Below are 16,738 nucleotides of genomic sequence, written 5' to 3' on the forward strand. Positions count from 1 at the left end.
TCTGCCCATTTCTTCACTGGATTATTTGTTTTTCGGGTGTGGAGTTTGGTGAGTTCTTTATAGATTTTGGATACTAGCCCTTTGTCCGATATGTCATTTGCAAATATCTTTTCCCATTCCGTTGGTTGCCTTTTAGTTTTGTTGCTTGTTTCCTTTGCAGTGCAGAAGCTTTTTATTTTCATGAGGTCCCAATAGTTCATTTTTGCTTTTAATTCCCTTGCCTTTGGAGATGTGTCATGTAAGAAATTGCTGCGGCTGAGGTCAGAGAGGTTTTTTCCCTGCTTTCTCCTCTAGGGTTTTGATGATTTCCTGTCTCACATTGAGGTCCTTTATCCATTTTGAGTTTATTTTTGTGAACGGCATAAGAAAGTGGTCTAGTTTCATCCTTGTGCATGTTGCTGTCCAGTTCTCCCAGCACCATTTGTTAACAAGAGTGTCTTTTTTCTATTGGATATTCTTTCCTGCTTTGTCAGAGATTAGTTGGCCATACTTTTGTGGGTCCAATTGTGGAGTCTCTATTCTATTCCCTTGGTCTATGTGTCTGTTTTTGTGCCAATACCATGCTGTCTTGATGATTACAGCTTTGTAGTAGAGGCTAAAGTCTGGGATTGTGATACCTCCCGTTTTGGCTTTCTTCTTCAATATTATTACTTTGGCTATTTGGGGTCTTTTGTGGTTCCATAGGAATTTTAGGATTGCTTGTTCTAGCTTCGAGAAGAATGCTGGTACAATTGATTGGGATTGCGTTGAATGTGTAGATAGCTTTGGGTAGTATTGACATTTTAACAAGATCTGTTCTTCCAATCCACGAGCATGGAATGTTTTGCCATTTCTTTGTATCTTCTTCAATTTCCTTCATAAGCTTTCTATGGTTTTCAGCATACAGATCTGTTAAATCTTTGGTTAGATTTATTCCTAGGTATTTTATGCTTCTTGGTGCAATTGTGAATGGGATCAGTTTCTTTATTTGTCTTTCTGTTGCTTCATTATGAGTGTATAAGAATGCAACTGATTTCTGTACATTGATTTTGTATCCTGAGACCTTGCTGAATTCATGTATCAGTTCTAGTAGACTTTTGGTGGAGTCTATCGGGTTTCCCATTTTAAAGTAACCTGTACACCCAGCATGGGGCTTGAACTCAACCCTGAGATCATGAGTCACGTGCTCTATGAAGTGAGCCAGGCAGACGCCCCCAGGTTTTTACTTTAAATGTTAAAGTACTGAGTTAAGAATATTGTAACTGATTTTGTTGTGAAATTGAAGAATGTTGTCACTAATGTATTTTCTTGTAAACTAAGACATCATTAGTGATCAACTTTTTAAAAAATTATTTATTTATTTTGAGAGAGAGAGAGAGAGGAAAGAACGCAAGCAGGGGAGGAGCAGAAAGAGAGACAATCCCAAGCAGGCTCTGCGCTGTCAGCACAGAACCTGACGTGGGGCTTGATCTCATGAACGTGAGATCGTGATCTGAGCCAAGATCGAGAGTTGGACGCTTAACCGACTGAGCTGCCCAGACGTCCCAATAATCAACTTTTTAAGCCAAACATGATAAATATAGTATAACACAAAAAAGTAAATTGTTTTGCAGATAGTTTATATGAGGCAGGATTTCTGTTGTTATTTCTTACTACTTTGGTTTTCCTGCCTGAGAATGAAATGTCCTTATCTTGTGTTTCCTTTTTAAGTTTACTTTTTACTAATCTCCATGCCCGACGTGGGGCTCGAACTCACGACCCAAGATCAAGAGTGGAATGCTCCGACTGAGCCAGCCAGGCACCCACCTCTTGTTATTATTTTCTTTCACGAACACTTTTTATTTAAAAAATTTCACACGTCTAGACAAATAGTAAGAGTGGCGCATGGAAGGAATTCTTGTGTACGGTCCCCTAGATGCACCAATTATTAACATTCTGGCGCATTTGCTTTTGCCTGTGTTCCCTTTCTTTTATGATGTACACACACACTACATTTACGTGATCTACGTATTTATACATTTTATGATTTTATTTTGCTGGACTATTTGAGAGTGAGCTGTAGACGCTGTGACCTTTCCCCTGAAATCCTCCAGTGTGTATCTTCTAAGAGCAAGAATATTCACTTAGATAAGCCACCGGTGTGTGTGTGTGTGTGTGTGTGTGTGTGTGTGTGTGTGTAAGTATAATCTTAGAATCAGAGCCCCTGGGGAGAAAACTTTAAGAGGTCACTGGCTCATTCCCCTGCTTCTTGCAGGTAAATCCCTACCGTACAAAATTGGTATTTTCCAGGAGTGATAGACCCTGGTTCCCAAGGGACCAGGCATGTGATGTGCATGTGCGAGGGACACAGTCTGGGGCACTCCTGAAGACACGGATGTTATGAACCAACACTGCGCTGAGCAAAACCTTATCTGAGGGCCAACTCTGTCCCTTGGGTCGTCTGTTTGGCGCCCTGGATCTGTCTTCAAGGTTCCCGTGGGATGGAACCTCCACTCTTCTTTGGAGGCGCCTTGTCACAGTCCCCAAGTTCCCTCCATCTCGTGACATACTGGATCAGGTTTATGAGAGGTGGCGGTGTGCAGGGCTGAGGCGTGTGGATTCCAGCCTGTGTGTGTCGGGATCCCAGCCACTACTTCCCAGGGTGCTGGGGAAGTTACCCAGTCTTTCTGTGGTCTGGTTTTGGTGGGTCGTCCTCGCAGGGCTGCCTTGGGGAGGAAGCTGGTAGGAGGATTTAGAGCAGTTGACAGCAGAGCCCGGCCCGCTGGTGAAACCCTGTGCGTGGTTACCACTCCCCTTGCAGCCCGCAGGTGGTGGAGGGGAGGGAGTGGGCTGCGGGGTCTCCTTCTCCAAGTCCTAGAGGAGGTGACAGCTCCCAGCCGGAAGGCCGGTCAGTCTCCTGTGTCGCTGTCCTGCCCCCTGGTTGGGCCCGCAGCCCCGGCCCCCTGCTCTGGGGGGGTGGGGGGCGGCTAGAATGCGCAGCTATTTGTGGCCCTGGTAAGTTATTGAACATCTCGGGATCGTCTCCTGGTCTGTGAAATGGAGAGGACAAGGCGCACACCCCATGGGACTGTTGCGAGGGGTCAAGGCGTCCATGGGGACCGCGGGACCGGCAGCCGCACTGAATTCGAGCTTCTGGCCAGAAGCTGCGCGTGCCTCTCCAGAGCGGCCGCCTTAACCCTGTGTTCCCCTTGCCTGCCACTCGAGTCCCCCACTGCTGCCGCCCTGCACGGGCTTTCTGTCCCTCTCTCCCTGCAGGTGCCGGTGCTGTGATGACCGGTGGGCCTCTCTCCGGTCAGATCTGAGCAGCGGGCCTCTCTCCTGTCCAGGATTGAGCCGTGGGCCTTTCTCTGCCCAGATCCGAGTGGTGGGTTTCTTCTCTTAGGCCCCTGTAACACTTTGAACAGTGAGGTCATCCTGCAACCAGGGGTCCAGGCAGGGGGCAGTTGAGGGACCGTGGGAGGGAGAGAGGGGTGGAGAAGCTAAGACAGGACAGACCGAGCATGTGGCCAAGAGCTAGGCCGGCAGGTCTACAGTGGATGGCGGGAGGTGTCCTGACAGTTACAAGATGAGTGATTTATTCATTGTAAGGTTTATTTATATATTTTAAAAGAGACAGAGAGAGAGAGTGTGCAGGAGAGCAAGGGAGAAGCAGAGCGAGGGAGGGAGGGAGGGAGGGAGAGAATCCCAAGCAGGCTCCACGCTGTCAGTGTAGAGCCCGACGCAGGGCTCCAACTCACAAACCGTGAGATTGCGACCTGAGCCGAAAACAGAGTCAGATGCTTAACCCACTGAGCCACCCAGGCGCCCCCAAGATGAGCGACTTAGAACAAGGGCTGTGCTAGCAAAGGAAGCGGAGGGAGAGTGGTTGGAGGCGGTAAGGCACCTGTTAGAAATGTCTTAAGAGAGGGAAGTTACATGAATATCTCAGGGCAAAAGAGGAAGCCACTAGTAAAGGGCTGAATGAAGATGTTGAGCGGGAGGCAAGTGTGTCCAGAAAAAGAGCCGAGACCGAGGGGGTTAAGACTATGTACACTGAGATGAGCACTGAATAATGTATATACTTGCTGGGGGGAAAAAAGGAGCCCAGCCTGGAACTCAGGAAAATGGAGAGGGGTGAGCTTTATTAGGGAAGAGCACTTTTAGTTCCTCGGAGGCTGAGAGGGAGAGGAGGGGAGGCTTGTACACACTTGGAAGGCGGTACAGGGGCCGGGCCTGTCGTGGGGGCGCCCGCCATGGGATGTGTGTCCCTCCCAAATTCATATGATGGAGCCTTGCCCCCCCCACGTGATGGTGTTTGGAGGTGGTGGGCCTTAGGGAAGTGATTAAGTCTAGATGAGGTCACGGGGGTGGGGTCCCCGCGATGGATTGGGGCCCTTGAAAGAAGAGGGAGACCCAGAGCCCGCTCGCTGTCGGCCATGGGAGGATACGGAGAAAGGCGGTCATCCACAAGCTGGAAGCAGGGTTCTCACCAGGTCTTGGACTCTGCCGCCTTCAGAGCCGTGAGCTGCCTGTACCCAGGCTGCGGCGCGTAGCTGTGTGGCCTGGGCTGGCCGAGCGGGTGGTCGGCGGGTCAGCCGTGCCCGGTTTGCATGGGGGGGACGCAGGTGACAGGCCTGTGGGGTCTTCCGCTGAGATTGGGCGTACCTGTGGTTTTGAGCGTGAGGCCGGAGATGATTCAGAATGGCTGTTTGGGAGGCAGTTCGCTAGGGAAGCAGCAGGAAGCGAAAGCAAGGGGGTTAGGCAGCACGCGGGACGCTGGATGTTGGACGGCGTGAATCTGCAGCGGCCCGTGATCTTTTTGTTAGGTCTTTTCTTCCCGCAGTGCTTTGCCGGAGCAGAGGAAGGAAACCGGGGAGTTGCTCAGGGTTAGGGATTAATAGAGCAGGCAGGATGGAAGGTTCAGGGGCCCAGAATCCAGGACAGGAAACGGCAGGTCTGACTGGTTGACGGCAGCAAAGGAGCACGAATGCTCAGTGAATTCGCCACCGCCCACAGCTCGCGGGCCAGTTTGTAGGGCTTCGGGGTGAGTTCTTGAGTTGTATTGTTCTTCAGGCCGCTGTGGACTCATCGGCCCGAGAAGCTTTGCCCTTTCTCCTTAGCGGAGTCAGGCTCTGTGCTTCAGGGCCGGAGAAAAGTAGCGCCTGTGTGGCTGGAGGGCATCAGACGAGCTGTTTTCCGTGGGCAAAGTGGGTCGTCCTGGCTGGATTCACTCAGGGGAGGAGACATGGTGATCGGTTCTTCAAAGGGGAGCCAGAGGGGTAGAAAAGACCTTTCCAGGCGGGAAGGAAGGACCTGCCCTTCTGACACGGAGCCTGCGGGTGGCAGGCCCCGGGCCAGCCGTGTGCCCCCTGAGTGCTCCCACCTCCCCAGGAGCACCCCCTCGCGAGCCCTGGTCTCTCCAGCCCTCTCCGCACCGGCCCCTGCCCATCCGCGTTCGTGAGTGCCCACCTCCCTCTGGTCTTACATTTCTTACAGAATCTTCCCTGGTCCCACGCCTCTGCCCCCCTCCCCAGACATCACTTCCTCCCCTTCGCTACCCGGACCCATCCTCCTGGACCCCGTGCAGTCTGATTTCGACGGCGCCCTCCCTCCTCAAATATCACAGCTGATCTTCCTTCCCTAAACCCATGCTCTCCGCAGCATGGGACACTGAGATGAGGCTCGCTTTCCCCACGTCTTTCCTCAGCTCCCTGGACGCGGCCCTCTGCGGAGTTCGTGCCTCCCCTCTGGCTCCTCTCCTCCGTGGCTAACGCGGGCCTCTTCCTCGTACCGCTGGGTCAGCGCAGGCCCTCTAGAGAGTTCCTCCTGGACCCCTGGCTGGTGTCTTCCTGCCAGCACACTCCCGTCAGAGCCCACGGCTTCGCTGCCAGAGCTGTGTCTCCGGCCCACACTTTCCTCCCGCTCAGGCCCTCCTGTGCGTCGTGTCTGGGGGTGTACGCCGCCCGGCCTGCCACCTAATAGTCAGCCCTTCCTGTGTCGTGGGGGCTGGCAGTGACTGAGGGCTCGTTGCAACCTGGTTCAGGGGCACCTGGGGGGGCTCAGTCGGCTAAGCATCTGACTCTTTTGATTTTGGCTCAGGTCATGATCTCATGGTTTGTGAGTTCGAGCCCTGCTCACGCTCTCTGCGGACAGACTCAAAAAATAAATTAAAAGATTAAAAAACAAACAAACACCTGGTTAATGCTTCTCAGAGAGGCACGAGGGAGAACGATTACCTTGCTGACACGGCGCAAGGTGATTCTCTCTCTCTTTCTGTGTACCTCTCAACGTCTGACTCATGATGACGGCTCTTCCTAGCCGTTTCCAGAAATAGGGAGTATCGGACTGATAATTTAAAATGTTCTGGTAGCCACAAGGAAACAAAAGGCAAAAGAGAAACAGGTGAAATTAATTTCAGTAATTGTTAGTCAACCCAGTATGTCTAAAATATTGTCATTTCAACATGTGTCAATTTAAAAATGATCGATGAGATATTTTACATTTTTTTGTGCGTGTGTGCTCAGTTTTTCAAATCTGTATTTTACACTTACAGCCTGTTTTTGTTTGGGCTAGCCACCTGCGCAGTGCTCAGTAGCCAGATGGACGAAAGGGCCACTGTCCTACACGCCTGCCCGCAGGCGGTTCCAGGTCCCCTCTCCACCCCCTACCCCCACCCCTGCCTCTGGTGTAGGGTAACCAGCTTTTCTTCAGGTCCCTCTGATTCTAGAGTTTCTTCAGTTTTCTTTTCTTTTCTTTCTTTTTAATGTTTTATTTATTTATGTATTTTTAATTTTTTTTTAATGTTTATTTCAGAGACAGAGCATAAGTGGGGGAAGGGCAAAGAGAGAGGGAGACAGAATCTGAAGCAGGCTTCAGGCTCTGAGCTGTCAGCACAGAGCCTGACGCGGGGCTCGAACTCACAAACCACGAGATCATGACCTGAGCTGAAGTCAGATGCTCAACCAACTGAGCCACCCAGGCGCCCCTGGAGTTTCAGTTTCCTGATGCACATAGCAAAAGGCCCGGAAGGTTATGGAAGGGCTAAATCTATGAATACTTACCAAATCATGTTTTTGTCTCTGCCTCTCTTTGGTCTAATGTATACAGCAGCCAGTCTGATGTTACAACGATATGTTTACTAGTTCGGTGTTAGCCAGATTCACGGCACATCTTTAGGGACTTCTCGAAAGTATAGTCTTGTAAAATGCTTCAGTTTCTATGCACACCATCATGTTCAGATCCTGCCTTCACGAGGGACCTGGGCGGGAGAAACAATGCAGAAGTGTACAGACTGAGGTCCTCCGGCGGGTGTGAAACGTAGTCCACAGGAAGACGTGGCGTGTATAGTGGGCCGTGTTTGTTACAAAGGAAAATCAGTAAATGAAAATTAAGAATCCCGTCTTCTGCAGTTAAAGACTTTTGATTTTCCCCTCGCTGCTCATCCCGCAGCCTCTGTAAGTGAAGAAGCCTAACACTCTAATTTAAACTGTTTTCTCAGGGGTGCCAGGGTGGCTCAGTCAGTTGAGCGTCCGACTTCAGCTCAGGTCACGTTCTCACGGTCCGGGAGTTCGAGCCCCACGTCAGGCTCTGTGCTGACAGCTCAGAGCCTGGATCCTGCTTCAGATTCTGGGTTTCCTTCTCTCTCTGCCCCTCCCCTGCTCATGCTCTGTCTCTCTCCATCTCAAAAATAAATAAAAACATTTACAAAAATTTTTTCATTGTTTTCACAGGGCGTCTGGGGGACTCAGTCGGTTAAACATCCAACTCGTGGTTTTGGCTCAGGTCATGATCTAATGACCGCATGGGGCTCTGCACTGACAGTGGAGCCTGCTTGGGATTCTCTGCCCCTCCCTCTCTCCCTCCCTCCCTCTCTCTCAAAATAAATAAATAAACTTAAAAAAAAAAAAATGTTTTCTCAGTAAAATAGGGAGTAAGTATAACACCATTTTTACCCAGAGTGGTAAAAAAAAATAAATATTCTAGTCAAGTGGGGTGCCTAGGTGGCTCAGTTGGTTAAGCATCTGACTCTTGATTTGGGCTCAGGTCATGATCCCAGTGTCCTGGGATTGAGCCCCACATCAGGCTCTGTGCTGACAGCTCGGAGCCTGCTTGGGATTGTCTCTCCCCGCCCCTGTCCCTCTCCTTGCTCACGCTCTCCCTCTCTCACTCTCTTTCTCAAAATAAATAAATAAATATTTAAAAATTCTATTCAAGTGCATATTTGTGAAATTAAGTTAACATTCAAATATTACATCTTTAATTTTAATAATTTTAAGTGGAAATCTTTAATAATCTATTCTAAATCCCCTCTCTTCACATCTAGGGAGTACCGAATAGAATTTATACTTTTCTTAGGTTATTTGCTGAGTTGAATTACATCATCCTGGGGAGGGCAGGGGCATAACTAATATTTATTGAGTGTATGCCATTCAATAAATCTTGCATAATATAAAGCAAGAACTATGCTTTATATTATGATAGTTCGTATTATTTTACTCTTAGGGTGTTCCCCGCCCCTTTCTAAGTATTTGCACGAAGTCACTAGGTTTTAACCACCAGGTCGGCTTCTGCACCCAGAGATTAACCTGTGCAGCCTAGCACGTGATAGAGCTCAGATCTGAACCCTGACAATCTGACACTAGGGGCCACGCTTTTCAGTATTTTGCCACTAATGTGGACTTTAACACAAACCTCTGAGGGAGATATTATTGTCCCCATTTTACAGGTGCAGAAACTGAGGTTTGAAACAGCTAATTAACTTAAAATCAGCTAGTGAGTGCCTGACACTTCTTTTTCTTACCCCCTCCCCCTTTTTCATTTTCTAGAACTTTCTGATTTGGGCTCAGGCTAATCCACGCAAACACTTCTTTCTTCTCCCTTTGGTTCACCTGTCTGCCTTTTCCTTCCCCCGGAAAAGTATCTGCTGTCCTCACGAGGTAGGACTTAATTGAGTGACCTCGGTGCTACATCTGCCCTGACATTGTTTAGAGAAACACAGCGCTTGCTTTCCAAAGTTTATGTTCTAAAACTGTTGACCACTTTTTCTGCAGAGAGATCGGGACAATTATCAGGTCGCTAGGGTGCTGCCCGAGCGAAGGAGAGCTCCATGACCTGATCGCGGAGGTAAGCAGACCTGGGGCAAGGCTGCGTGCCGCGGGCTCCCAGCTTCGTCCATTCCTGGTGCCTAAAAACCCTTCCCTGCAGCTAAGCGTGTCCTAAACTAATGAGGGTGCTTGGTGGAAACATTCGGGCAGCTTTACGGATCAGCCAGCCAACAGGGTCTGAACAAATTAATAGCAGATCTGGAACAAATGGCTTTGACTGAGTAACATGATGGCTCAAGTGAGGAGCCCACTTTATATTGTTTATACACTTTTTTTTAATGTTTATTTATTTATTTTTGAGACGGAGAGAGAGTGCACATGCACAAGGGTGCAGGGGCAGAGAGAGAGAGACACACGCAGAATCTGAAGCAGGCTCCAGGCTCCGAGCCGTCAGCACAGAGCCTGACTCGAGGCTCAAACCCACAAACTGGGAGATCATGACCTGAGCCGAAGTCAGATGCTTAACCAACTGAGCCCCCCAGGCGCCCCTTATTTATACTCTTTAAACTTAGTTGAAGAAAGGCCAGCAGACAGACACAGGGGACTGACTATATGCAGAGAGGATATTGGCACTGGAAAGGAATATACTGAATAATGTCACTTCAGAGGGGATAGAAACGGAAACAGAGACTGGAAGAAATTTATATTTATTTGGGGGAAATAAAACCAACTTTCTGAGCAAGTAGTAAACACAATAATAAGAACTAACTTGACATTGACCAAAGAGTCTAAGAATTTGAAAAAGGGTTATTTGTAACAGTGTAGATGAGTCCCTGGAGAGAGTTATCCCGTAAGGCAGTGGTGAGTGGCCCAAGACCAGAGAGCTTCCTGCCCTGTTTGGTTTTCCAGCAAAGGATCTGCTCTAACTTCCACATGCAGCTTTCAGTCCAACAAAGCAGGGGCCTGCGAGGAACCAAGCTCCCTGGGCCCCCACCACGAGAAGAACCTTTCCAGAACTGCTTTTGTGGATGTGTGGGTCTCCAAGTAGGAGGAAACAGGAGACAGGCAAGGAAGCGCGATTTTGTTGATTTCCTTGTTCCACGTGCCCAGCACAGCACCGGCCCCGGGCGCATCCCTTTCAGTTTCTCCATGATAATCGGTACTTCAAAGACACATGAAATAACGTATTTGAATCCTAACGCACTGTATAAAGTTAAGGAATGGAAGATCAGGAAGGTAACTCTGGTACCCACCTCTTAGCATCTTGGTAACTAAAAGGCAGTACCAGTTTTTCATTAGCATTTAAAAATATTCAGTAAAGCACAAAATCTTTACGCTGGTTTTCCATTTGGGGACCCGGTGAAACTATTTTTACTCAGAGGAAAAAAAAAAAAACAAAACTTATTTTTCCCAAGTTGGTCCTCATTTTTAAAAATAAGGTGTTGACGGGGTGCCTGGGTGGCGCAGTCGGTTAAGCATCCGACTTCAGCCAGGTCACGATCTCGCGGTCCGGGAGTTCGAGCCCCGCGTCAGGCTCTGGGCTGATGGCTCAGAGCCTGGAGCCTGTTTCCGATTCTGTGTCTCCCTCTCTCTCTGCCCCTCCCCCGTTCATGCTCTGTCTCTCTCTGTCCCAAAAATAAATAAACGTTGAAAAAAAAAATTAAAAAAAAAAATAAGGTGTTGATCGCTGCTTGACAGTGTTTATCGACAAAGTGGGAATCTGTGCTAGGGAAAGGAAAGTTGGCATTGTGGAGCAGAGAGGGACTGGAGGATGAATTTACAGTGAAATCGTGACGATTGCGTACAATTCAGTAGAGTAAGAGCAGAGGTAATGAAAAATGGCCCTGGAAAGATAGAAAAGCGGAACCTTTAGAGCCTGATTCCTTGATGGTTTGTTTGTACGTTTCAATCTGTAGCGGGGGTCCGCCAATCCCAACCCCTGGGCCGAATCCAGCCCACCTCCTCTTATTGTAAAGTTTTATGGGGACACAGCTAAACTCGTTTATTTACATATTGTCTGTGGCTGTTTTCTCACTGCAAGAGTGGAGGTTCAGTCCTCGCGACAGAGACCATATGGTTTGCAAAGCTTAAAATATTTACTGTCGGGCCCTTTCCAGGGAAAGTTTGCCAACTCTTGATCTGTAAGTTTTTCTGGCAAAGTGGAACAGACACCACGAATAGTGTCAGGAAGTCTACTTGCAAACCCCAGAGCTACCACTTACAGCTGTGTGGCCTTGGCTGAGCAGTGTCCTCTTTCAAAGCCTGGTCCCACATCTGCGAAAAGAATGCAACAATAGCCAAGTGTCTTTATGAGGATTCATTCTGATCGCTGCAAGGAATCAGCTGTTCCCTGGTGGGCACTCAGTGTATATTTGGGTTGGCTTGCTCTGTAGGTGGCTCTCTACCGAAATGACCCCGTGGGTTTCACAGTTAATCACAGTAGATGCTCAGGCCCCAGCATTTTCTTTTGTATTTGTTCTTTGCTTAGGTACATTGACACAGCCTTTGAAAATTACATGTTTCGAACAGTTGGACCAAGAGGGATCACTGTGCGATCTAAGCCCTACATGTGTTTTTCTGTATTTGTGCGCAACAGTTTGTTCAGATTAAATTATAGCAAGATGCTTAAGAAGCTTAAGAATTATAGCAATATGCTATCTAAGCCCTACATATGTTTTTCTGTATTTGTGCACAACAGTTTGTTCAGATTAAATTATAGCAAGATGCTTAAGAAGCTTTGGGTGTGACTACCCTTTTTAAAGTTTCCCAAATAACTGAGGGGGAAAAAAAGCACATAGATATTTGTAGGTATCAAATACATTTAAAAAAAAAAAAAAAAAAAAGCTCCAAATAGTAGGTGAATAAGGATGAATGTTGTATTGATAAATGCTCTGTAATGGCTTCGGAAACGAAACTATATCTGCTTCATTTGCTTTAAAATGCAATAATGTAAAAAAATACAATCATGTGACAATGCTCTAAAATTCTATACATCGAAGGGCACCTGGGTGGCTCAGTTGGTTAAGCATCTGCCTCTTGACTTTGGCTCAGGTCATGATCTCACGGTCTTCAGATCGAGCCCTGCATTAGGCTGCATGCTAGGTGTGGAGCCTGCGTGGGGTTCTCCCTCTCTCACTCTTCCCCTCCCCCCTGCTTGTCCCTCCCTCCCTCCCTTCCTCTCTCTCTCTCTCTCAAAAACAAACAAAAACCCGCATCAAAATCTATGTTCAGTTCTCTAGTTGCCATTTACTTAAATTTCAGTGTAGGTACATACTCTCAGCCCCTCACTTCCTGAGGAGCGATAGGAGAGCTGATGTCTCTCTTGAAATAGATCATTTAAAAATCACTCAGCATTGATCCCTCTACTTCATATTCTACAATTAGCAACTTGCCCCAAATAATCTCTACCCGCTTGGAATATCACAAAACCCAACAGCCGTAAGAAGGGTTAATATAAATTTTATTGACATGCAGGTTATTAAACCATTCTTCCTTTATTATGGAGTTAGAGCCTTCCAGGCTCTTCTGTGTGAGAGCTGGGGCCGGGGGTGAGGGTGGGGGGGGGACATGGTGGCCTCTCAATACCAGTGGGAAGGGCGTGGAGAGGTCTACAGTGTTCAAAGTTCAAACTCAAGTGGAACTGTGGAGAATTTAAAGTAATTAGAAGGGAGAACTACGAGATGTTTGGAAAATAACACCTATGTTGATAAGATTATTACACTGTACAGTGATTTTTTTCAAAAGGTCAATTCGTCAGGAAGGTATTAAAAATCATAAATGTCTGTGTTCCATAGATGGAGATTTTAACAAGCTTATCAAGTAATTGATAGAGCAACTACATAAAATATCAGCAAAGATGGAGATAATCTCAACACCACCATTAACCACTCTGGCCTAACTGATATTTGTAGGACACTACACCTACAATACATGTTCTTTCCAAGTGTCCATGGAATGTTCAATAGGATATATTAAGTGCTGGACCATAAAACAAATCTCAGTACATTTTAAAAAATCGAAATCATACAGGATATGTTCTCTGATTTAAAAAACGGAATGAAGCCAGAGATCAATTGAGAATAAGATAACTAGGAAATCCTCAAATATTTGAAACGAAGCAACATACTTCTAAGACGATTCATGAATCAAAGAAGAAATCACAAGGGGAGTGAGAAAGCATTCTGCCCTGAACGTTGATGAAAATGCAACACGTCAAACGTTGTGGGATTCAGGGAAAGTAGTGCTTGGAGGCCAGTTTACAACTCTAAATGTTCACGTTGGAAAAGTAAAAAGACCTAAAATTAATGATCTAAATTCTCATCTTAGGAAGCTAGGAAAAGAAGAGCAACATAAACCCAATATATAGAGAAGGAGAAAAATTGTGAAGAGCAGCAGTCAGTGAACTAGAAAATGGACAGAGAAAATCCCTGAATGCAAAATACTAGTCTTTTCAAATAAAACTGATAAACTTGTAGCTCAGACAATCAAGACAAATTACAACATCTAGATTAGAGGAGGGTTTTTCATTATCCTTCAGACATTTGAAAACGATAATAAGAGACAGCTTTATGCCACTAAATGCAGCAACTTAGATGAAATTGACATGCTCACCAAGAGACACAAATGACCAAAACTGACCCAAGAAAAAGTGGAGAATTTGAGTAGCCCCCTATCAGTATTGAAAATTAAATTTATAATTAAAAACTTTCCCATAAAGAAAACTAGAAGTTCAGATGGCTTCTCTAGTGAATTTTTTTTCAAACATTTATGGAAGAAATAGTACCAATTCTACCCCAAATTCTTTCTGAAAACATTACGGGAGGTAACACTTTCCAGGCTAGTATTACTGTGATATTCAAACCAGACAATTGTATTACAAAAAAAAGGAAAACTACAGATCTTGTTAACATAGATGTAAAAAGTCCTTACTATGATTTTACCAAGTCAATTTCAACAATATCGTATATAGGATAATACATCATGAGCAGGTGGAGTTTATCTCAGAAATTTAAGGTTGCCTTAACATGAATCAATGTAATCTACTACATTAAGAGAACAAAGTCGATAAATCATATGATCATTTCAATAAATATATAAAAAGCATTTGAAAAAATTCAATACCCACTGAAGATAACAATACTCAGCAAACTAAGAATAAAAGGAAACTTGTCAATCTGGCCAAGGGCAGCTGTGAAAACTCAAGGCTAAGATGATACTCAGTGTTTTCTACCTAAAATCGTGAACAAGGCATGGATGCCTGTGTTTATCACTCCTATTCATCGTTGTACTTGAAGTCCTAGCTAGTGCAACAAGGTAAGAAGAAATAATAAAAGACTATTTTATATTTATATTATTTTCTATATGTATATATTTTTATAATATTTAATATAGTATATTTAATATTATTATAAAAATAATAGAAGTGAAACTATTTCTATGTCAGACAACATGATTTTTCATGGAGAAAATCCTAAGAGAGTTACCAAAAAGCCACTAGAATGTGTGACTTTAGCCAGATCATAGGCTACATGGTCAACATGAAAAATTAATTGTATTTCTTTTTTTTTCCAGATGTCTTCTTTATTTATTTTATTTTATTTTTTTAAATTTACATCCAACTTAGGTGGCATATAGTGCAACAATGATTTCAGGAGTAGATTCCTTAATGCCCCTTACCCATTTAGCCCATTCCACCCTCCCACAACCCCTCCAGTAACCCTCTCTCTGTTTTCCATATTTAAGAGTCTCTTATGTTTTATCCCCCTCCCTGTTTTTATATTATTTTTGTTTCCCTTCCCTTATGTTCATCTATTTTGTCTCTTAAAGTCCTCATATGAGTGAAGTCATATGATATTTGTCTTTCTCTGACTAATTTCACTTAGCTTAATACCCTCCAGTTCCATCCACATAGTTGCAAATGGCAAGATTTCATTCTTTTTGATTGCCGAGTAATACTCCATTGCATATATATGACACCTCTTCCTTATCCATTCATCCATCGATGGACATTTGGGCTCTTTCCATACTTTGGCTGTTGTCGGTAGTGCTGCTATAAACATGGGGGTGCATGTGTCCCTTCGAAACAGCACACCTGTATCCTGTGGATAAATGCCTAGTAGTGCAATTGCTGGGTCATAGGGTAGTTCTACTTTTAATTTTTTTAGGAAGCTCCATACTGTTTTCCAGAGAGGCTACACCAGCTTGCATTCCCATAATTGTATAATTAGAAATCAATGGTAAGAAAAATGAAATCAAGTAAACAACTCCATTTAAAAAAGCATTAGAATAGAAGAGTCAATACATCTAACAAAATATAGGCAAGACTTATACACTAAAAACAGCAAACACTATAAAGAGAAATTAATTAAGATTTAAAAGGATACATATACATGTTCATGGATTGCAAAACAACATTGTTAAGATGGCAGTTCTTTGATGAATTCAGTATGTGTTCAAAATCATAGCAGGCTTTTTTTTTTTTAAAGACATTTATAAGTTGATTCTGAAATTTGAATGGAAAAGCAAAGGACCTAGAATAAACAAAATAATTTTGAAAGTGCAGGGCAAGGGTGGGTGGACTTTCACTACCTGATTGCAAGATTCACTGCAAAACTACAGTAATCATGACAGTGTGATATTTGTGGACTGAAAGACATATAGACCAATGGGACAAACCAGAGGATCCAGAAATAGAACCATACATCTCTGACAAAGGTGCCAAAGTAATTCCATGAAGAAAGGATGATCACTTCAATAAATAGTGCAGGAGCAAATGGGTATCTGAATAGAAAGAACACAGTTTGTCACTCTTTTTACTCCATACAAAGGTTAACTTGAAGTGGATCATAGACCTGAATAGATGAGCTAAAACTATACATTTCTAGAAGAAGAGAGAAAACCCTGTGATATTGGGTTAGCCAAACCTTTCTTAGATAAGACATAAAAAGCATGAACCACACAAAAAAACAAACAAACACAATAAACAATGATTATCTTAATCAATATTAAAAGGATTTGCCCAATCAGGGGGCTCCTGGGTGGCTCAGTCACTTATGCATCTGACTCTTGGTTTTGGCTCAGGTCATGAGTTTGCGCCCTGCATCAGGCTCCACACTGTTAGTGTGTGAATCCCACTGCTTGGGATTCTCTCTTTCTCCTTCTCTCTGCCCCTCCCCTGCTTGCGCATGCTCTCTCTCTCTCTAAATAAATAAAATAAAATAGAATCGAATAGAATTGAATAAAATAAAATAAAAAAATAAAATAAATAAAAATCATAACGATACTCACTGAACTTGAAGAAAGAGTGGAGGACCTCAGTGAGACCCTCAAGGAAGAGATAGAAAACATAAAAAAGAACCAATCAGGGACGAATAACTCAATGAATGAAATGAAAAATACACCCACAAGAGAGAATAGATAGCATACTAGAGAAAACAGAAGAATGGATCTGTGACCTGTAGGACAGAGTAATGGACAGCAATCAAGCTGAACAGGAGAGAGAAGGACAAATGCAAAATGAAAATAGACTAAGTGAACTCAGTGACACCATCAAGTGTAGTAACATTGACATTATAGGGATCCCAGAAGGAGGAGAGAGAGAAAAAGGAATAGAAAATTTATTTGAAGAAATAATAGCTGAAAACTTCCTGAATCTAGAGAAGGAAACAGAAATCCAGATCCAGGAACCACAGAGAACCCCCAACAAAGTCAACCCAAAGATGTCCATACCCAAATAC

General features: G+C 44.8%; 1 protein-coding gene across 2 annotated transcripts in view; it reads left to right on the top strand.

The window, feature by feature from the left end:
- The window catches only part of EFCAB2 (EF-hand calcium binding domain 2), a 131,271-nt gene that overhangs the window by 95,052 nt on the left and 19,481 nt on the right, over window positions 1–16,738 (top strand). For both annotated transcript variants that reach the window (XM_045453190.1, XM_045453189.1), the window contains exon 3: window positions 9,009–9,081. In XM_045453190.1, the coding sequence (XP_045309146.1) occupies window positions 9,009–9,081 (73 nt within the window). The remainder of the gene's footprint in view (window positions 1–9,008; window positions 9,082–16,738) is intronic.

Source organism: Leopardus geoffroyi, chromosome C3, assembly GCF_018350155.1.
Source record: "Leopardus geoffroyi isolate Oge1 chromosome C3, O.geoffroyi_Oge1_pat1.0, whole genome shotgun sequence".
Taxonomy (NCBI): Eukaryota; Metazoa; Chordata; class Mammalia; order Carnivora; family Felidae; genus Leopardus; species Leopardus geoffroyi.